This window comes from Hemiscyllium ocellatum, chromosome 4 (genome assembly GCF_020745735.1).
Source record: "Hemiscyllium ocellatum isolate sHemOce1 chromosome 4, sHemOce1.pat.X.cur, whole genome shotgun sequence".
Taxonomy (NCBI): domain Eukaryota; kingdom Metazoa; phylum Chordata; class Chondrichthyes; order Orectolobiformes; family Hemiscylliidae; genus Hemiscyllium; species Hemiscyllium ocellatum.
The window spans coordinates 35875658-35899136 of record NC_083404.1 but is presented as its reverse complement, the minus strand read 5'-3'; the positions used below and the strand labels follow the sequence as shown (position 1 = coordinate 35899136).

Below are 23479 nucleotides of genomic sequence, written 5' to 3'. Positions count from 1 at the left end.
TTTAATCCAAAGGTAAAATGAAACAGGGAGGAATGTTTGAACTGCAGGGGAGAGTTGGTTTGAAAATAGGGAGTCTTAGTAGTGAAATAGTTAGGTGGTTGAAAGCCCATCTTGGAGTCAAATATGAAACCAATGTACTAATAGTTTGGACCAACCTCAAGCAAGTGCCAGGAAGGGGAGATGAAGTTCGTGACTTTGGAGAATATTTTGTGATGGGCACTGAAGGTAATGGTAAAAGATAGTTAGAATAGATTTCTGCTCTTCCAGTCTGGTATGCCAGTCAAGCAGCCTGATAATTTAGAGAGAGTATAAGAGTCATGATGAGATAGAGGTGGATGTCATCAGCATACATGTAATCTGGAATATTTTTGGATGTTATGTCTAAAGGACAATATGTCGACGTGAAACAGAAAATGACAGAGAGGGATGTTTGGGGACGGATACTAAAAGTAGTCTTGGGGCAGTGGGAATGCGAGGCATTGCCTCAGTTATGACTATGTATACTGAACATATTGTTCTGGATTCTCGGATAGCACCAAATATTGTTTTATAAGTGGCACTTCATGTTGCAATATTTTCATGCTTGCAACTGACAGTCAGGGCCATCTTTTTTGTTTAAGTATTCTGTGTATTTGTGTGTTAAACATGTTTGTTTAACATACCATGATTCCTTTCTATTAGATTCCTATGATCATTTCAGTAACCTATCTGCGTGACCGTTAATGTTAGGTTATTGATGTGTTCACTAAACACGGACTATAAAATAAAACCCAGGTTATTCATTGTTGTGCAAAAATTGTTTGTGACTTTACAATTGTTTTGAAACTTCTCCGTAAAACATTGAATAAAATCAAACAATGTTACTAGCAATTTATAAACCAATAATGCATTGTTAATGAATGTACAGATGCCCTTATGCTAGTTCCTGGGTCATGTGGCCTACAAACTCAAATGATTCATTCTTACTTATTCATGCATTTCATCATCACTGAATTGTTCATTGAATTTTGTATTTTGGATCATTAAGGGCTGCTGTAGGTAAGGTTTAAATTGCAACAGCAAAAAGTAGCCTTTTGAAGGTGCAAGGGCCAGATGGACGCCAATCATGTACTTGTTCCCAAACAAAGTTCCAATGGCTGCTTCTGGGGAAATGGCATACTTGTTTTCGGTTCAGACTGAGGCCTGATGTAACCTAGACAAAGATTTACTCTGCAGCTGAGGGTGCTGCATCTCATGCAGGAACTCGAACGTCCCTTGTCATAAGGTCACATTGAAAAAGTTGGGTATCTATAATGAGATTTTATTGTGCTTCAGCAATTCAGCATCTCCTGAAATTGCTCTTTCTTGCTTTGAATTAAATGTTGTGGTCAGACCTTTAGAAAGAAAATGTTCATGCATTACTCAATATAATTGAAGCTGTCAATTTTGCTGGTAGCCTCCTGAATTTTACAAATGTATATTTTTTAATAATTTGCCTGTGACTTAAATTAAAAGTTAGTATGCACGCTACAACATTCATTCCCTCGTTTTATTTTGTTGGAGTTATTCAACTATTGGTGAGGTAGAAGATCCTAGGTTTGTTGTCGCTCACCATAGACAGTAAAATAGACTTGAGAAACAGTTCACTATAATATGTTTGTAATTTCAAAAGTACATATTTCCTATTAGAATTTATTCTGGGAATGTTTTATTATTGAAACATTTGATTCTTGCAAACCACATAACCACAAAAGCATGTAGCCATATTATTCAGCTATTTTCTGGAACAATTCAAAACTAATCTCACTGTTCTACTCTCCCCATCCTCCCTTATCTTCATTTGCTTTGAAGACTTATCCAATTTTCCTTAAAGGATGCGATGGTCCAACTCAACCACCCCTTGTGGCGAAATTGTTTTAGTTTCCAGAAATTCTGCAGAAAGGAATTTCTGCAGCTCTCTTCAATCATTCTTTGTTGAGATATCATAACTAGATATCCATCCAGGAGAAACAGTCTGTTGCTGTTGTGGTTCTGTTCGCCGAGCTGGGAATTTGTGTTGCAGACGTTTCGTCCCCTGTCTAGGTGACATCCTCAGTGCTTGGGAGCCTCCTGTGAAGGCACTGAGGATGTCACCTAGACAGAGGACGAAGCGTCTGCAACACAAATTCCCAGCTCGGCAAACAGAACCACAACAACGAGCACCCGAGCTACAAATCTTCTCCCAAACTTTGAACAGTCTGTTGCTGTTGTGTTGAAATTTTAACTTAAGGACATATTATTATCAATAAGGATCAACTGATCAAGTATGCTACTTATATACTATGTATATTTTAAAACATTCACTCATGGAGTGTGGGGATTGGTGGCTGAACCAGCATGCATTGCCCATCCATTGTTGTCTTTGCAGGTGATGCTGAGCCTCCTTCTTAAATCACTGTAGTGCATATTTTGCAGACAGACTTTCAATGCCTTGAGAGAGAGAAATCCAGGATTTTGAGCCAGACACAGTGAAGGGACATCAATATATTTCCAAGTCAGGTTGGTGAGTGGCTTGAAGGGAATCTTACAGGTAGTGCTGTTCCTAGAAATCTGCTGGCCTTGTCCTTTGAAATGGAAGTGGTCACTGGTTTGGAAGGTGCTATCTATGGAAACTTAATGATGTGCAGTGTAAACATTATGAGTATTGAATGGTTGGAATGGCTGGCATGTGCAAGCAGTCTTTTTTGCTTCTCGAAGTCTCCTTGAATTACCCAGCAGTATTAGACTGAAGTCAGTGTGGATCTACTCTCAAAAGCTTTTCTTCACGACCTTCTGCAATTGGAACCTGTTAGCAAAATGTCCTTTCAAGCCCTTTTCAGGTTTGTATGTGAGATATATGTTGGCAGGACTAAATTGCCTGAAAAATTTTTTATTGCAAAGTTGGCTTATTTTTCTGGACCATGGACTCAAAGTGGATCCTGATATAACCTTTCCTTCTATGAGTTTCTGTGGTCATAGTGCACATTTTATTTCCATGATCAATAATGAACCCTTACAAACCGATCAGAGTTCCAATGCGTGTAAGAAAGACACTATAACATCATACAATAATCATGTATGTCCACTTTCAGTATGCAGGTGGACTGGATAAATCAGATTGGTAGTATATCTCAAGAAAAGGAGTTCGTGGAATATCCTACAAGATTTATTTTAGAGAACTTTGTGGTAGAGTCCACCAGGAGCAGGCAATTCTGGATTTGATTAGTGAGCTTAAAGTGAAGTAACCTCTATGGGACAATGACCATAATATGATAGAATTCACCCCACAGTTTGAGAGTGAGAAGCTTGAATCAGATGTAACAGTATTACAGTTGAGTAAAGGTAAGTGCAAAGACCTTTACTTAAAGAGGAGCTGATCAGATTGACTGGAAGGGGAACCTAGCGGGGAAGATGATGGAGCAGCAATGACAAGAGTTTCTAGGGGTAATTCAGGAGACACAACAGAAATTCATCCTAAGAAAGAATGAACATACTAAGGGGAGGATGAGGTGATCATGGCTGATAAGGGAAGTCAAGGATAGCATAAAAGCAGAAGAAAAAGCATACAGTGTGGTGAAGATTAGTGGGAAGCCAGAGAATTGCGAAGCCTTTAAAAACCAGCAGAGGATAACTAAAGCAATAAGGAGGAAAAGATAGAAATTTGATAATGTGCTAGCTAATATAAACAAAGATTGCAAGAGTTTTTTGTAGAGACATAAAAGGCAGGAAAGATCCAAGAATGAACACTGGACAACCTGAAAATGAAGTTGGAGAAGGTAGTAATGGGAAACAAAGAAATGGTGGAGGAACTGAATAGATATTTTGCCTTTGTTTTCACGGTGGGAGACAGGAACAGCATACAAGAACTTCAAAAGAGTCAGGGGGCAGAGGTTGAGTGCAATAGCCATCTCTAAGGAGAAGGTTCGGGGAAGCCAAAAGGTATGAAGTTGGATAAATCATCCAGACTGGATGAATGATACCCCAGAGTTCTGAAGGAGATAGCTGAGGAGATTGTAGAGGCATTGATGGTAATATTTCAAGAATTATTGGAATCAGAGAGGGTGCCAGAGGGCTGCAAAATGGCTAAAGTAACTCTCGGAGAAAGTGAGGACTGCAGATGTTGGAGATCAGAGTCAAAATGTGTGGCACTGGAAAAGAGCAGCAGGTCAGGCAGCATCCGAGGAGCAGGATTCGTTTGAAGGGCTTATGCCCGAAATGCCGACTTGCCTGCTCCTCAGATGCTGCCTGACTTGTTGTGCTTTTCCAGCGCCACACTTTCCGACTCAGCAAATGTAACATGCCTATTTGAGCAGGGTGGGAGGCAGAAGACAGGAACTGTAGGCCGATTAGCCTGACCTTGGTCATTGGTAAGATTTTAAGAGACTGTTATTAAAAATGAGATTGTGGTGTATTTGGAAGTGCAAGGTAAAATAGGACAGAGTCAGCATGGCTTTGTCAAGAGGAAGTCATGCTTGACAAATCTTTTAGAATTCTTTGAGGAGCTAACGAGTAAGTTAAACAAAAGAGAGCCAATGGATATGGTCTATTTGGATTTCTAGCAGGCTTTTGACAAGGCGCCACTGAGAAGCCTGCTAAATAAGATAAGAGCCATTGGCTTTAGGGTGAACATACTGCAATGGATAGAGGATTTGCTGACTCACAGAAGGTAGGGAGTAGGGATGGCACCCAGTGACAAATGGAGTTCTGCAGGGGCTCATGTTGAGACCATAACTATTCACATAATATATTAATGATCTAGACAAAGGAAATGAGGACATTATTGCTAAGTTCGCAGATGTGACAAAGGGAGGTAATGTTGAGTAAGCGTGGATGCTGCAGAAGGACTTTGACAAGTGAGATGAGTGGGCAAAGAAGTAGCAGATGGAACACTGTGCCAAAGTATGAGGTTAAGCACTTTGGTAGGAAGAAGAGAGGCATAGACTATTCTCTAAAAGAAGAGAGGCTTTGTAAATCTGAAACGCAAAGGATTTTGGGAATTCAAGTTCAGGATTTTCTTAAGGTTAACATTCAGGTTCAGTTGGCCATTAGGAAAGCAAATGCAATGTTGGCATTCATTTTAAGAATGAATGGACGAGAAAACAAGAATAGAGATCTACTATAAACCGCTTTCTACCATTTATAGTTTTTTTGATAATTTGAGACTTCATTCCATTATATCTCAGTGATATATTTCTTGAAGTTTCAGTGAAGAACCTAAAACAAACAGATAGGGGAGAAGGGAATGCCTGAGTTTCATCTGGGGCCTTTTACTGCAGGACATGATTCACTTTGACTTATGATATACAGTCAAAGAATCATAGAGATGTACAGTATGGAAACAGACCGTTCAGTCCAACTCATCCATGCCGACCAGATATCCCAACCCAATCTAATCCACCAGCCAGCACCCGGCCCATATCCCTCCAAACCCTTCCTATTCGTATACCCATCCAATTGCCTTTTAAATGTTGCAATTGTACTAGTCTCTACCACTTCCTCTAGCAGCTCATTCCATACACGTACCACCCTCTGAATGAAAAAGTTGTGCCTCAGGTCTCTTTTTCAATCTTTTCCCTCTCACCCTAAACCTATGCCTTCTAGTTCTGGACTCCCCCACCCCAGGGAAGAGACTTTGTCTATTTATCCTATCCATGCCCCTCATGATTTTATAAACATTTATAAAGTCACACTTCAGCCTCCGATACTCCAGGGAAAACAGCCCCAGCCTTTTGCTCAAATCCCCCAACCCTAGCAACATCCTTGTAAATCTTTTCTGAACCCTTTCAAGTTTCAGAACATCCTTCCGATAGGAAGGAGACCAGAATTGCACACAATATTCCAATAGTGGCCGAACCAATATCCTGTACAGTTGCAACATGACCTACCAACCCCCATACTCAATACTCTGATCAATAAAGGAAAGCATACCAAATACCTTCTTCACTATCCTATCTACCTGTGACTCCACTTTCAAGGAGCTATGAACCTGTACTCCAATATCTCTTTGTTCAGCAACACTCCCTAGGACCTTACCACTAAGTGTATAAATCCTGCTAAGATTTGCTTTCCCAAAATGCAGCACCTCGCATTTATCTGAATTAAACTCCATCTGCCACTTCTCAGCCCATTGGCCCATCTGATCAAGATTCCGTTGTAATCTAAGGTAACCTTCTTCGCTGTCCATGGTGTCATATGCAAATTTACTAACTATACCTCTTATGCTCGCATCCAAATCATTTATATAAACAATGAAAAGTAATGGAATCAGCACTGATCCTTGTAGTACTCCACTGGTCACAGGCCTCCAGTCTGAGAGACAACCTTCCATCATCACCCTCTTTCTTCTACCTTTGAGCCAGTTCTGTTTTTAAATGGCAGTTCTCCCTGTTTTCCATGAAATCTAACCTTGCTAACCAAGTCTCCCATGGGGAACCTTGTTGAACGACTTACTGAAGTCCATATAGATCACATCTACTGCTCTGCCCTCATCAATCTTCTTTGTTATTTCTTCAAAAAACTCAATCAAGTTTGTGAGACATGATTTCCCACGCACAAAGCCATATTGGCTATCCCTAATCAGTCCTTGCCTTTCCAAATGCATGTACATTCTGTCCCTCAGGATTCCCTCCAACAACTTGCCCACCACCGAGGTCAGGCTCACTGGTCTATAGTTCCCTGGCTTGTCCTTACCATCTTTCTTAAACAGTGGGACCACATTAGCCAACCTCCAGTCCTCCAGCACCTCACCTGTGACTTTTGACAATACAAGTACCTCAGCAAGGGGCCCAGCAATCCCTTCACTAGTTTCCCACAAAGTTCTAGGTTATACCTGATAAGGTCCTGGGAATTAATCCTTTTTTTGTGTTGCAAGACATCTAGCACTTCCTCCTTTGTAATTGTTCAAAATGCACCATCTATTTCCCCACATTCTATATCTTCCATGTCTTTTTCCACAGTAAATACTGATGCAAAATACTCATCTCCTGTGGCTCCACACAAAGGCCACTTTGCTTATCTTTGAGGGGCCCTATTCTCTCCCTAGTTACCCTTTTGTCCTTAATGTATTTGTAAAAACCCTTTGGATTCTTCTTAACTCTATTTGCCAAAGCGACCTCATGTCCCCTTTTTGCTCTCCTGATTTCCCTCTTAAGCATACTTCTACTGCCTTTATACTCTCTTAAGGATTCACTCAATCTATCCTGTTTATACCTGACATCTATATTCATTTTTTCATGAAATTAAGTTTGCATTTCCAACTGGAGCTTAAAACTAAATGTCAGCTTAGATATCAAACACTGACAAAATAGTGTGTCTTGATTGTCTCGATGTTAGTCAAACATTGTTGTACTTGATTCAATAGGAATCTTACATACGTAAGGCAAATGATAGTCTCACAAGATTATTCCTTACTTTCCTTAGAGTTGTAAATTATTTCTTCTTTGGACTTCATGAAAATTAATTGCAAACTTTAGTTTTGCTTTTGCCACCTCTTTCAATTCTTCAGTTTAGTCGGAACATCCCTTGTTCAGAAACAAAACCATAAATCTTCGAGGAAAACTCAACTGGTCTGGCAGCATCTGTGGGGATAAAGCAGAGTTAATGTTTCGGGTACAGTGACACTTCTTCAGACCTGATTTTCAAGGTGAAAAATGTAGATGTGTTTGTATGTGCAGAATTCCTGCCTTTGATATCTATAACTATCTGGTCCCCTTACTTTTGGAGTTTTTGTCTCTGAGTCCTTTGGACTCCTATTGGATTATTTCTCTGACTTATCATGGTGTGGCTTCACGGAATCTTGGATCCCACCCTCTCCCATGTTGTGCAGTAATTACATCTGCTGCTGTCATTGTTCATTCCCCCTAAGGAGTGTAGACTGACTTTAAATAGTGCAGGCTTGTGTTAACCTGTGTTAGCATTTCGAGATTCTGGATCCTCTGCTGAGACAGTATTGACTCTACAGTGTCGGTATTATTGGCTGTACACTCCAATTATTTTAATTAACAGGAAAAATGATGTTTTCATACTTGGTCCACCAGACACAACAGGATATTAAATTTCAGCCCCAAATTTTTTAAAAAATATTCCGATTAGTAAACTAAAAGATTGCATAAATCTCATTTGAGTCAGAGAATTTTCCAGATGTCCTTTGGCCCATTATCCATTCCAGTCATCATTTACCTTCCTGTACCTACCATTCAGCTCACTTTGTGCTGACGTCACTTTCTCCAGCCATAGTTAATCCTGCAGTTCCTGTTGAGGTGTAGCTGTCACTCCAACTGATCTCATTCTGGGCTTTGCCCCTCAGATTTTTATCAGGAGGTTCTATTGCTGCAGTTCACCTCCAGGATTACTCCACTGCTGCTCCAACTGGCTCCTCTTTGAGTCTGAGTACATGGTAGACGAGAAAAACCTTTTCCTTATTTACGTCCCAAGCCCCACTCAGTTGTGCTATCCCAATCTGCTTCACAGACTTGCTGCACACTCCTCCTAGTCCATTTGTGGTCAATGTAATTCGCTTTTGAATTTCTGTAGTCTTTAATGTGGCTGATTTTGAATAGATTGTGTTGAATAGAGCAGCAGAAAGTTTAGCAAAACGTTTAGATCAGTATACATAACTCATCTGAGAGTGTAATGATTTAGGTTTATTAAATTTAATTGAACAGATAGTACAATGATACAGAAGTTCAACTATTTGAATATTCTGGGGCTATAATTGGTTGTATGGCAAGTACAGAAATGCATAATTGCTCAGGAATTGTGGTGTGTTAGATGCATATTTAAAGATACAGAAGGTATAATGACTTAGATGTTCATGAGGAGGAAAGATTTAGGGACCAGATGGTTAAAATGAAGTTAAAATGTCCATAAGCTATGTTGGTTTAGATGCTGAAATGATCCCAGCAGATCGTAACACTGGTCAAGTCAGATCTGAGAGTGAAATCTGGCTTAATACGTTGTAAGTTTAATTTTTGCAATTGATTACCATGGTGGTTAGTCACTGAACATATTCATACAAGGTTGCAAAGTCTTTCAACAGAAAACAGAAGCTCACTGCACAAGAGAGAAAAAAAACTATTTGTTTCTAGACTAATTCAAAAAACCAAGAAAATTTCAACCTATTTCCCAGATAGATCATTCTACAGATACTCAAACCCAGAGAAATATCTTTCCAGTCTCAGTGCCTTGATTTCTCATTGAACTGATTCTGTCCAGCAATCTCTCCTCGGATAGTTGAGATAGTTTTACAACTTTTTTCCAGTTTTGATGGCCTAAACCTCTTTCAGTCTGACAGCTTGAAAACTTATACTAGCACTCTTTCAGCTTGGAGACTTCACAAGCTAAAGCCCTTCTGCTATAGTGACCTTTCTCTTGAACTGAAAAATTGATTTTCCTCCTCTGAGGAAATTACTGAACATAACTCCTGATTCTTCCAAACTGACATCAAACTAAATTTACGTCTCCTGGTCTGTTTACTCCATATGTTTCTCCATCAGCAATATGAACAGTTCATCAATGAACATCACAAGTACCCTGTTAGGCTTTTAGTGAATCGCATGCTTTCTGGGAAATGTTGTATTCAGGTGACAATTCAAAATGACTTTCTGCCCATCAGTCATAGGACTGAAGCTGCAATCTCTTGGTCTCTATTTTAACAATCCAGATTTCCAAAAGATGATAATATGTATACACATAGAAGTTTCAGGTTGAAAAGTGTGGGGGAAGATGTTAGAGTTTAGAAATCCAAATTGGGTTTTGGTTTACATACCAATATAAACAGGAAAACACAATAAGTCAAAGCAGAAGTTGGCCATTTGGCACTTAAAGTTTGCTTTGATGTTTTATAGGATCATGGCTTGTGATCCCAGCTCCACTTTTCTGCCTATTCTTCATTACCGTCAACTTCCTGCCAATCAAAAATCAGACTCAACTTTTAATGTATTCAATGGTCCTGGCTCCTTACGTTACTGATGAAGGGCATATGCCCAAAATGTCAATTCTCCTGCTCCTCAGATGCTGCCTGACTTGCTGTGCTTTTCCAGCACCACGCTTTTCGACACTGATCTCCAGCAGTCCTCACTTTCTCCTTACTTCAGCAGTAAATGTGAGAATCTTAATTTCCAATGGGTGTCTCCTAGTACTTGACTACCCCACCATCTTGACCATCAAGCTTTCACAGTGACTTGTATGTTTCAGTAACTTAATCTTTTACAGCCATCCAAAATTAAAAGAATAAGTCTGACCTTCTCAGATATTCATGATAAGTCTGCTCGTGTTTCCTGTCATCCCAGCTCTTGTCCATGTAAATTGCACGAATCTTAAATCTGTTGAGCAACAGAGAGTGTTGAGGTTCATCTAATGGTACCTTTTGGATCTCCCTCTTTCTGTCACTCACAGCCACACCCACCTCTCCCCGGTCATGGACATTCACAAATCAGAAGGGCTTAGCCATGTGACTGCCTCCTCCATTTCACTTCCTAAAGTTCGGAGTCCAGTTCAATCCTGTTCTGAGCTTCCTCAAGCTGTAGTCACTTACTGCGGAAGGAGTTGCTCACAATCTCTCAGGTCTCACCTGGATCTTACAAGTTACAAGTATGCCGCACCACCTAGCCTACCATCTTTATTGTGCTTTACTTATTTCAATAAATTTTGAAATATCACATAACGAAAATGTATCAAGTGGCTTGACCAGTAACTGAATTAATGCAATACTAATATCTCCTCAGTACCATTTTAAGCAAATGTCACATTTTAGAAAGATAGAGAGAGAAAAAAGTCATAAAGCTCATCAATTCGTCTAATGAATGTTTCTGAGCTTCATTTGTCACATCTTGCTGCTGGTCTCTGGTTCGCTCTTTTGTCACAGTCCTCTCATATAAAATGTCATGACAGCACCTCCCTCACCACAGAAAAAAAATCATATTTCCCCAGCTCGCACTCTATCTGAAGCTGCAACTTTTGTCTTAAAAGTTGGAATTGTGTTCATCAATTTGTTCCCTTTATTTGTATGGTGCAATTATTCCTTTTTTTAACCTATTTCTATATCTACAAGGAGCTCAGTAAACCTAAGAATCACACTTAGGCACAGACCAATCATCTAAAATTTTATTACATGTGTCATTTGATTTGGATCATTCATGACTTATCTTTCCCACATGCCATCATGCCTTGGGTAAAGGTCACTTCTGAGAAAGGAACCATCTATGATGAAGGGATGATTTGTGATTCAAGAAGATGAGATCCAATGTCCTGGCAGGGATTTATGTAGTTGAGAAGGATTGAAAACGTAAAAAATAAGTGAAGGAAAACGCTATTTGGTCCCATTCAATAAAACCACGACTGATCTGATGGTGTTCTTAACTCCACCTTCTTACCAATTCTCCGTAACCCTTGATTCCCTCATCAATCAAAAATCTGTCTCCACCCATAATACACTCAATGCCTCCACTGCTTTTAGGGGAATAAAATTCCAAAGATTGATGACTCTCTGAGAGAAGAAATTTCTCCTCATCCCCACCTTAAGTTGGAGACACCTTATTTTTAAATGGGTCTCTCTACTTCTGGATTCCTAGATGAAGGGAAACTTCACAACATTTACCAAGGTAACCTCCTTGGAAATTTTCATGTTTCAATAAGGCCATCTTTCATTATCCTAAACTCCTTCGGCCCAACCTGTGAAATAAGCAGATTAAAACTGTACTCTGTGTGGTCTCACCAATACCATGGACAGTTGTAGCAAGATGTTCCTACTTTTATACTTGTACCCTTTAAATAAAGGCCAATGTACCATATGTAGCCCTAATTACTTTGTGTAACTGCTTTGTATCATTTTGTGATTATGCGCAAAGGATCCAAGTCACTGTGCTGTCACGTATTTGTTCTGCTACATCTCTCTCGAGGTAATGGCCTAGAAATTATAGGGAGTAATGTAATTGCACATTTTTATTCCTTGATTCTATCCTTAAACTCTCGAGGACAATCTATCTCTCTTCAGCTCTGCAGTTTTCTCCCTAATCAATACTGTCATCTTTCTACCTTTTCTAGTTATCTTGAGCACCTTGCACCCAGGCATATTTAATATGCCCATCTTTGAAAACAACAAGTGATGGAGATCACAGGGAGGGTCAGATAGCATTCATGGAAAGAGAGCAAGCTAATGTTTCAAGTGTAATATTAGCTTGCTCTCTCTCTCTCCCACTGTGATCTCTAGCATTTGTTGTTTTCAGTGCAGATGCCAGCATCTGCAGCATTTTGCTGATACCCATCTTTGAGCTAGGTCTATCCTGTATTCAAGACACCAGACTTCCACAAGGCACTCCGTGCCTGCAAGTAAATACATGCACAAAACTCCTGATTATCCTTTTTTACATTTTCCTTTCCTCTGAAATTACCTCACAACTTAATATGTTCTAATCTAATGCTACTGAAATCTCCCAGTATTTTGTGCATCATGCACATACTCTCTAGTGTTGTTTCCTAGCTCCTGCACTACCCAATAGCATGAGCAAAGTGACCCACAAAGAACTTATTGTTGGTTCTCTTTAGGTACCACCAATTCAGCCTTTACAGATTCCATTTCCCCCGATCCTGTCCCAAGTGTCTGAGCCCTCCCTCCTGCATCAACTTTCTAGCCACATAGTCATCTGTTTCATTGCCTTATTTCTATATTCACTTGTGAGTGAAACCTGGAGTAATTCAGAAGTTCTGACTTGCTAACTTCCTACCTAGCCTGTCGATTCCTCTGACTATTGATTGTCTGATCAATATTGCTTTCTGTCTTCTTTGTGTTTGCAGTTCAGCTAAATGTTCAGAATTGCTGTGGACTTGGCTCTGGTTGCACTCTCCAAATCAGCTATCACTTTCATCAGTATTCAAATGAATGCTAGTGAGAGAATGAGGTGAACTGAGAAGACTCCTTTACAATCTGCCTGTTTCTTTTTGGTTATTGATAATCAAACAATTTCTCCTCCCACCCCCCTGCACATTTTAAGTGAGCACATTGCTAACATCATTAAAATTGGAGTCAGCCATTTATCCCACTGTATCAGCTCCGTCATTCAATAAGTTTATTTCATTGTGGCATTAACTTCACTTCCTTGCCTATTCACCAAGACCCTTCACTCTGTTGTTAGTCAAAATCTTTCTATATCAACCTTGAATTTGTTCAGTCACCCAACTGGGGAAGAGAATCCTGAATGATCTTCAATAAGAAAATCCTTCTGATCTCTGGGATAGTCTACTTTTAAACTATACTCTCAATTCTCAAGAGGAAAGGTTTTTTTGAAAGTGTGGGTGTGCTGTACCTTTAAGAAAGTTAAAAACTAGCAGAACTACCTGGTAGCATCAAGTGTTCTGAACAAGATACAATGTAGCATGTGGTCCAGCAGCTAGTGTAGCTGGTTGTCAAGGGAAAAAAAAATCAAATTTGAATTAGACCAATCAGTTTAAATTATACCCCCAAAAATACCAAACTCCAATCAAGTTTGAATTGAATATATTGACAATATTAAAAGCCAATGACACAATCCGATGCTTTAGGGCTATAAGACCAGGAAAAATGAACAATTGAGAGGAGAACTGCCAAGCCACTAGCATGTACAGACTGCCTGGAATACAGCTGTCATAAACGTACATTTATCTATCAACCTGTGAAAGTGAAATCCTAAGAAAAAAATCTCTAGAGGAAGATACAAAGGGAAGATTTGACAGCTGGCTGGTTTTGAAATTTGAATTTTGGTAAATTTTAATCAGGGGTTTCATCAGACTAGTTTTTTAGAAGAGAAAGTAAAAGGTAGGTTGGGGAAGGAGTTGTAAGTAGTTGTTAGTTAATTATTCTCTGTTGTACTTTAAGAAATAAAGTTGTTAATTGTTACTTTAAATAGTTCTTGGCCTCTCGGATTTTCACAGATTACTGCACAGGATAAAACGTTTCTGTGTTGCTGGTTTAAAATGACCAGGGCTGGGTTTATCCCATGTTGGAACAAGGCCCTGTCATGTTTATCGTTGCACGCCCTAAGGTGATATGTGATCACCTCTCGTTCTTATAAATTCCAATGAGCGAGGACCCAGCCTGCTCATCATCTCATATTTCTTCAGCTCAGGAATCAGCTTAATGAGCCTTTTCTGAACTGCTTCGAATGCAACAATGACCCTCTTTGAATGAGGAGACCAAAACTGCACATGGTTTCAGCATATATAATTGTAGCAAGGAGTCCCTACTTGGGTCCTTCATTCACATCACGTAAAGGCTAACCTTCTACTTCTGTTCTTAATTACAGTGTACCTGCATTCTAACCTTTTGTGATTATTGTATATGGACATCGGATTGTTCTGTGTTGTAGCAATGGGTAGTCTTTCCCTATTGAAGTAATATTCTGCTTTTCCATTCTTCCAAATGGGCAATCTCAACCTTCCCACATTATTCTTAATCTGCCAATTTTGTGTCAACTAATTTTTATCTATATCCCTTTGCAGACTCTATATCCTCATAACAGCTCATTTCATTATCTATCTGTTTAACATCAGAAAAATTAACTATGTTGCAGTTAATCCCCTCATCCTTGTCATTAGTGTATATCATAAAACATTGAGGTCCCGGAACCAATCTTTGTGGTGCAGTTTGCAACCTAACAAGCGTTCCATTTATCTCATTTTCAAGATAATCAGTCCTTTACAATGCTAATACATCACCACCTACACAATAAAATTCTTATCTCTATATTAATTTTTGTGAGGCAGCTTATTGACTGCTTTTTGGAAATGCAAATATACAACATAAACTGATTTCCCTGCTACCTTCCTCCTTGTTATGTCTTCAAAGAATCTAAAAATCTGTCAAATGCATTTTCCTTTTCATTAGAAGTTAATTTTGCTTAATTTTATTCTGATTTCTAAAATATCCTGTGACTGTTTTATGGTGGAAGATTCAGTAGCATTGTCACTGCTGGATGTTCTAACATAAACATGCTACACGTTACTCTTGACAAGAAACTGAATTGGAACACTGATTATAAATACTGTGGTTACAGGGCAAGTTAGATGGTGGGAACAGTTACCCCCAAGAGCTATATTAGTTAGGATGTCCAGGGGTCTAATGATTTGAAAACCAAGATGATATAATTATTTTGATGCTTTGGAAGAATAATGCATTAGATGCAAAATATGGGGAATGGTTTAGCTGAATGTTGAAGACCAACATGTGCAAAGTGGATCTTCAATGCTTAAAAGAACTTCAAAAATGTTAAACTGAGCCACCATTATAGTATATTCTCAAAATAGGTTTTCTACCTAATTTGCATTTTCTGAAGGTTAACATTTAATATTTGATTCTTTAAATGCTTGATTGGCTGTGGAGCTAATTTGTAATGCGGAGTGCTGCCCACAGCTCAGGTTACCATGAAGGACTGTCCTTCCCAACCTCTCCCCTCAGGTTAAACCACCACCAGTTGCCTCTCTCTCTCTCTCTCTCTCTCATGAGAGAATAGCTCTATGGTCTTTGGGATTATGGCGATCTTATTTTTATTTGATTCCTTGGTTTTTATTTACATAGCTGCACCCACCTTTATCTATTTTCGATAGGACTGATTTTTTTGCTGTAATTAAAATAGGAAATTTCCTATTTCCCTCAAAATAGGAATTTTCCTAGCTTGCCAGACTCATCTCAATGAAAAGCGCCCTTACTCATACGAATTCCACTCTAGATGTGGATTGGAGTTGGACTTGCCAAAGCTTGTAACAGAAATTCAGTGGCATTGGGACAGAGGAGTGTAAGGTTGATCAGTTAGAGGGCTTGTTGTGACTCCCTGAAAGTTTCACCCAGTTGTTTCAGATATTGTTAGAGCCTCTAGCCTTCACACCTTAGTGTCCATCAGTAACCCAATCTCTAACCCTAACCCAATCCCTAACCCTAACCCCTTAAGTCCCATCAGACACTCCTTGACAATCCAATACCAACTCATGCTCCCAACCCATCCTTCCTGACCTCTTAGCCCCTCAATGTCACATCATGAGCCATTCACTCAATATCCAACTTGACAAGTCTCAAAAACTCTGTAGTGTTAGCTGAAGGGGTAAATGTAGGGGAATAGGTCTGGGTGGGTTGCGCTTTGACGGGTAGGTGTGGACTTGTTGGGCCGAAGGGCCTGTTTCCACACTGTAAGTAATCTAGTCTATATTTGATAGTGAAATTCTCCCAGTTACAGAGCCCTTGTAACTTTGAAATCCCCTGTGGAGCGGCACTGTAGTTATCACTGCTGCCTCACAGCATTAGGGACTGGGATTCAGTTCCACCCTCAGGTGACAGTCTGTGTAGAGTTTGTGCATTTTCCATTGTCTGTGTGGGTTTCCTCCGGGTGCTCCGGTTTCTTCCCACAGTCCAAAGATGTGGCTATGTGGTTTATCCATATGAGTTACAGGGATAGGGTGGGGCAGGGGGGTGGGGAAGGTGAGATACTCTGTGGTGTGGATTCGATGGGCCGAATGTTGTGCTTCCACACTGCAGGGATTCACTGATGATTCTTAGTCTTGTAAAAACAAGTTTCGGTTTGAACCTAATAACAAAGACAGCTACTCTGTAAATAGCATCTTTAAACTGTCATTTCAGAACCCAGTGGTGAGATAATTGTAGCTTTTGAAACTTAGCCAAACATTTCTAATAACATAATAATAAAACAAAGAGCTCTGTTGAACCAGCTTGACCAGGTGTTAATATTCCTCCCTAACCTAAAGCAGATGGTAGTCAAACCAAACCAGCAGAGAATGTTGGCTAATGACGTCAAGCAAATGAATGAGGAGTATGAGTAGGTTACTCAACCCTTTGAACCTGCTCTACATTCAGTATGATCTTGGTTGATTTGTTTGTAACATCAATCTACATTCCTCATCTACTTCTGATAATCTATCACTCCTTTGCTTAATAAGAATCTGTCTGCATCTTTCGAAAAATATTCAAGATTCTGCTTCTGCCATCTTTTGAGAAAGAAAATTCCAAAGACTATGTCCCTCTCAAAGAAAAAAGAAAGAATCACCAAATCTCTGTTTTAAATGGGTGTTTCCTGATTTTTAAACAGTGACGCTTAGCTCGAGATTCTCTGACATCCTGTCCAAATCTACCCTGTCAGGATCCTTCAGAATCATATGTTTCAGATAGGTCACCATGAGTAAACTTCTTGAAATGAACATGTGTGAAAATGGTCTTGTTAAGTTTAGGTTTCTCACCGATGTGAGTCACACCCAACCTCTTTCTCCTGTTGGGAAAAAAAATAAGGTGTTACTTTTGGGGAGGGCTAGGGCAGGGTGGAGTCGAGTCAAACTTTCCCATCTAGGTCCCCACCTGCCATTTGTAATGGTCCAAATGCAAAAATATGGCCTTTTGCGTTAAACGCATTTGTATCAGTTTTAGTATTAAATTTGTTGATGTTGGATTTTGTTTCAGGTGAACCTCCTCAGAACTGACATTCGGTATTTGTATCGGAAAGTTATATGTCCGCAGTTACTTTATAGTAATTTGTGTTACTATGTATTGTACTTTATAGATCGTCATAAAATGCTGTTCTCCTAGGAATTATGAATCATCAAATAGGGGTTTCGTGTTTCAGTCCATTCTCCGATTCCATGCTCCATGACAAGATCCAGTCCTTTGTGGGTGTGCAGAATTACAGAGTTAGTGCATGCAATAGCCATTGACACCATAATAGGATGACAAATTCTACAGGAATAATACCACTGTTGTAACATGACATCATGAACTAGCTTTAATCATTTTCTTGATTGTATATTGTAAATGGCTATTGCAGTTGAAAATGTTTTCTTTAAACTAAATGCTATTCTTGGCTGTCCATTTGTTAGGAGAAAGTGAGGCCTGCAGATGCTAGAGATCAGAGTCAAGAGTGTCGTGCTGGAAAAGCATAGCACGTCAGGCAGAATCCGAGGAGCAGGAGCATCAAGGTTTTGGGCATAAGCCCTTCATCAGCCTCACCTTCTCCTCCCCCTTACTGAGGATGAATATTCAGTCCTCAGCAAAGGCTTCACCTTAATCCCACTATGCTCCAGATTCCTGATGAAAGACTTATGCCTGAAACATAGTTTCTCCTGCTCCTTGGATGCTGCCTGACTTGCTGTGCTTTTCCACTGCCCATTTGGTAGGAAAATATCTTAAACTATGAGATTACCCTATAAACTTTAATTGTGGAACTTCAAATCACACTGTTGGGAAAGCACAAAGAGACACAGTCCACGTAGAAATGATTCTTGCATTTAGAATGACAGATGGCAATCAAATAATCTATTCATTATAAACCTATTCAAATTGCTTTTTCTTCCTTTGCTTTGTGGAGTACAGTTAATGTAATACTTTTTTTGTTTGATTCTAGATTGCGATCTTTGGTCAAACAGCTGGAACGAGGTGAAGCTTCAGTCTCAGATCTGAAGAAGAATTTAGACTACGCAGCTACAGTGCTCGAGACTGTCTACATTGATGAGACACGGTATGCATGCAAACCATATTATGAGACTGTTATATTTTTTGTTCTCAACTTCAGCCACACTATCGTGAGTTTCCAGAATGGGAATCCACCTTGGAAAGTGGTGCAGAACAAGCTGTGTTGGTTTGTCTGGCTGGTATATATGTTGCCTGCACAATTATTTCTTCTATAGTGCAATCGTCATGTTCTTATGTGGCCTTGTGCTATACAAGTATTGCACAGTACGAATAACACTTAAAGTGTTGGTGATGCAATCACCCTATAGCTACCACACGTTTTAGATGTTTGTGCTTTAGAAACAGTGTTATCTATTCGTCAATCACATTGACAAAATGCATGTTATAGCAGAATGACCTGTATTTAATTCCCTTGATTGCAATGGAAATGAATAACAGGCTCAGTTTATTGAGAACAAGTGATCCGATATTACCCTTTTACACCATTGCCTGAATTGAATTTCTCTCTCCGCTGTCCCAAGGCTTTCTGTATATTTTTGTTGGAATTTTAGAATATTTTTGTTACAATTGGCTCTCTGGAATAAATAGTAGCCTGACCTTAACTGAGGGTGAATAACGTTACAACAGACCTCTGCTTCAATCGCTGTCCAAATAGAACATAGAACATAGAAAAATACAGCGCAGTACAGGCCCTTCGGCCCTCGATGTTGTGCCGACTGAAGCCTACCTAACCTACACTAGTCCAATAACCTCCAAATAAAACCCAAACATGTCATTGCCAGGAAATGGGATTTCCTGGGGCCAAGTTCTTAATGGACCTAGGTCTACCACCTTTATCAATGATCCTGCACTGGTAGTGGATACAGACCGTGACCAGAGTCAGTCCAACGGTAGATAAAATCATCAGGGATTATTCAATGGGAATAGTAGAAAACATTGAAACTTGAAATATTATAGAATGAATTTTAAAATATTTTTAAAAATATTTCGGAAGTAGTTTAAAATGTATTTGTTTTTATTCTGCCTACCACTTTCAATGGTAGCTGTCCAGTTAAATCACATCTCTCACCTGAGTAAAATTATCCTTTCTCCAGTTTCACTTGTTGCTCGCATCAAGTTACTATGGCTGAGTTTTGCATGTCATGCACATGTCTGATATTTAATTCTGTCTTCAAGGAGCTGATGTGCCACCCTCCCCTCCCCCATTTGCCCATGTCTAATGGCCAAGCCTCCTGAATCCCTCCCTCTGAGGGCATTTATTGTGAGGTGACTGGAGGGTCGCTTTCAGTTTTTTGCTTCTTCCTCATGTTCCAGAAACTCCATGCTTTAAAGGTCTCAAGTAACAATGATCTATCTCCAACAAATGAAAAATTTAGATTGCTGACTGAATTTCCAGTCCTTTTTCCCATAATTGTTGTCCTTATCAAGGTATTCTCTTGATTATAACTGGCTCCCAATTTTGTTTCCTCTTGAAATTACATACAACATTTACAGTAAATATTTTACTGAAGTAAGGGTAGGTCTTTTTCTGGTTCTATTACAAGCCCGGAGATGTATTACTTTTGCTTCAATTGTTTTACACTTCTAACATTGTAGGTTGACCTGCCTAGCTTTTTACCATCAAACTCCAAGCTGGTTTGAAATGCATTCACTTAAGAGGTTGACTAATTTCCTAACCAGATGATTTTCTTTATTTGTTCGTGGAATGTGGATGTGTTAGCTAGGCCATCATTTTTTAAAAATTTATTCAACAGTACAGTTACAAACAATTAAGACTAACTGCTGTGTACAGAGAAACAGCAATTTATAAGGGAGAGGAGCGGTAAAGCCAGATCCCAAACTCTACCGTTCAACTAGTTTTCAGGGAAATGAGAACAAGCCTCAAATCCCAGGCCATCATTTATTATCTGTCTGTAATTGTTAATATTCAGGAGATTGGCAGTCAAGAATCAACCACCTGGTTGTGGATCTGGAGTCATGTGTAATGCAGACCAGGTGAGGATATTGGATCTCCTTCTCCAGAGAATATTAGTGATCCAGATAGAAATTGACGACAATGGGCAGTGGTTGTCATTAGACTAGCAATAAATTTCAGATTTTTATTGGATTCAAACATCACCTTCTGCCACAGTAGGATACAAACCTGTGTCCCCAGGACACTAGCATGGGATTCTGGATTAATAGTGTAGTGACATTAGTATGATGTCACCACCTTCCCTTCTCTTAACGTATCTAAAGTTAAAACATTGATTCCTAATCTAAAAGCCATATTCTAAAGCATATGAATTATGAACTGGACATTTGCAACAATTTGCACATTATGATCTTGTACTGTACTCGATGTTCTGGACCTGTGAGGTCATTAAACCACTTTATAGCACTTAATGTATTCACATGAAACCACAGCTGCTGCCCTCATGGACAGCCTTCAGACACATCTCATTGATTTCTCCAACAATCTTTTTATTCCTATCTGTGTGAAACAAAATTTTCTTGCAAACCTTTACAGCCCTCAGCATCACATCTGGGGAAATCACCGAAATAAGTGGCAGCTTTCAAATGTCTGCTCTGCATTCTGCTTACTGCTGCTCTCATGCCCCTGAGTCTGAAACCCATAAACTTGCTCACTTGGAGGGCCCCTTCAAATTCGAGTTGAAATTGATTCAAATGGGTCATCACCACACCAGTTCAGCCTAATTCTGTGGAAATGATTTGACAGTGCACTGGTTGAGTTAAAAGGCCCTTGGCTGGTAAATTGAAATACTTTTGGATTTTCAGCATGCTGATGAACATCCACAGTTTCTGAGGTGTTGGGAACTCATAATCAAGCCTGATATATCCAGGCCACTTAGAATTTTATGAACATTAATATAAATGCATAAAGTATTTCAATATTGAGCAAATTCCCTTGGAAGGGTATATAAATTGGGTATATAATGTTAATTAAGGTATTTCATTTAATCATGAGGCACTTTGAAAAAGAAGACTGCAGTTTGCATAATGTTGACCACTCCCATATGGCAGACTGCAGGATTCATCAGACAATGAAAGCCTCACACTAGTGGTTTGAGCTAATTATTCCAGGCAGAACAAAAGGAAACACATTTGATTTGATTCTTTCTTGTCATCAGTACCGAGATATAGTGAAGAGTATTATTTTGTGTACTGACCAGACAAATCATACCTTATATAAGTACATCAGGTTAATAGAATAGAATGCAGAATATAATGTTATAGCTACAGAGAAGGTGCAGAGAAAGATCAAGATCAACTCGGAATATATTTCTCCACGAGCCATGACTTTAAAGCCAATTCCATGACTTACGTCTCTACTCAACCAAGAGATCATTTCTCAAGTGCTTTCAGTTACAATTTGTGCATCGATACAGCTTCACACTGTACTCAAAAAAAGCTGCTTCATCTTCAAGTCACCAGACATGTTCTCCACAGAGCAGACTACCTTAGTCTGGAAACATGACGAACTGCCACAATAAACTGTTCCCCCCTTCAGGCATTCGATTCACAACCCTTGCTATTTGCTCCGTAGCTCTGAAGAAGAGTCATTGTACTAGAAATGTCAATTCAGTTTCTCTCACCACAACTGCTGCCTGAGCTACTGAATTCTTCATCACATTTTGCTTTTATTTAAGATCTCCAGGATCTTTGCAATATTTTGCTTTTATTTATCTTCCCTAGTTAGTAGTAGATTGAGACCCCATATTGTGGGCGGCACAGTGGCACAGTGGTTAACAGAGACCCGGGTTCAATTCCTGGTGACTGACTGTGTGGAGTTTGCACGTTCTCCCCGTGTCTGTGTGGGTTTCCTCCGGGTGCTCTGGTTTCCTCCCACAGTCCAAAGATGTGCAGGTCAGGTGAATTGGCCATGCTAAATTGCCCATAGTGTTAGGTAGGGGGTAAATGTAGGGGTGTGGGTGGGTTGCGCTTCAGTGGTTCGGTGTGGACTTGTAGGGCCGAAGGGCCTGTTTCCACACTGTAAGTAATCTAATCACAGTAAAGCATGGACTTGACATTATATAGAGATGAAGGATTGAATATTTGGTATTCATTCTTTGCAGCAAAGTTGACTATCTTCATCATCTGGACTTCTTGGTACGATTCTGAGGGATGTATGGATGATTACTAAAACTGAACTACACCAAAACATTTCCATTGAAAACAAAGCATATACCTCAGTGACTGAATTTCTGATCTAGGAATTCCTGCCCTAATATTTCTATCTGTCTCCAACATGGGCGTGTTTTTGAAAGGGGTGGAACAGACTTTTTTTTTAATTTGAATGTGTCATGTGCAGCAGTCCTGGGTAACCTTCTCCCTGGAATCAAAGTTAATATCAAAATTCTTATATGATAACCTCCAGAGAGTTTTAACTGTGCTTCCTTTAACTGCCTTGAATGTACGTCCTAGAGTTGACCTTCTATGAGAATTGCTTTGCATTCTGGCGACATAATCATTCCAATTCAGTAGTAACTATTCTGATATGATGTGGACGCTTCGCCTACTGGCTCGGGTGAACACTGCAGTGTCTGGTATTTCCTCCTGTGATCTGATCTTCAGATGTTTCCAGAGATCTTCAAGTGAAACGATTTCAGTTTCTTGGCATGATGCTGTTACACAACCCAAGTCTCATATATAGAGCAGAGTGAACAGGGCTATAGCTTGATAAATCTTCAGTTGGGTAGACAATCTTCCTCTTCTTCTTTTCCAGATGCATGTTCAAGGTCTCCTAAAGGCTACATATCTTTGCCAATTCCTGCATGTGTTTTGTCATTGACATATATAATTGAACTTATCTACTGCTGACAGGTATGGATCATAGTCTTAGGTTTGAGATAGGGGTTTCCTGATACATTACTTCAGTTTTTCTCATGCTGATCGAAATTGTGTGCATGAATTGCAAAACCAACCCACAATATAGTGTGTGTCCAACTTTAAATTGGCACTAGTGCACAGCCATTGGTAAATCGGAAATGTGAAGCATGATTTTGGAGAATTTATTTTTTTCTTTATCTGGAGTCATCTCAGTTT

At 39.5% G+C, this 23479-nt stretch overlaps 1 protein-coding gene across 1 annotated transcript in view; it reads left to right on the top strand.

The window, feature by feature from the left end:
- The window catches only part of LOC132815176 (dual specificity calcium/calmodulin-dependent 3',5'-cyclic nucleotide phosphodiesterase 1A-like), a 579100-nt gene that overhangs the window by 468453 nt on the left and 87168 nt on the right, over positions 1-23479 (top strand). The window contains exon 4 of the mRNA XM_060823990.1: positions 18366-18479. Within this exon, the coding sequence (XP_060679973.1) occupies positions 18366-18479 (114 nt within the window). The remainder of the gene's footprint in view (positions 1-18365; positions 18480-23479) is intronic.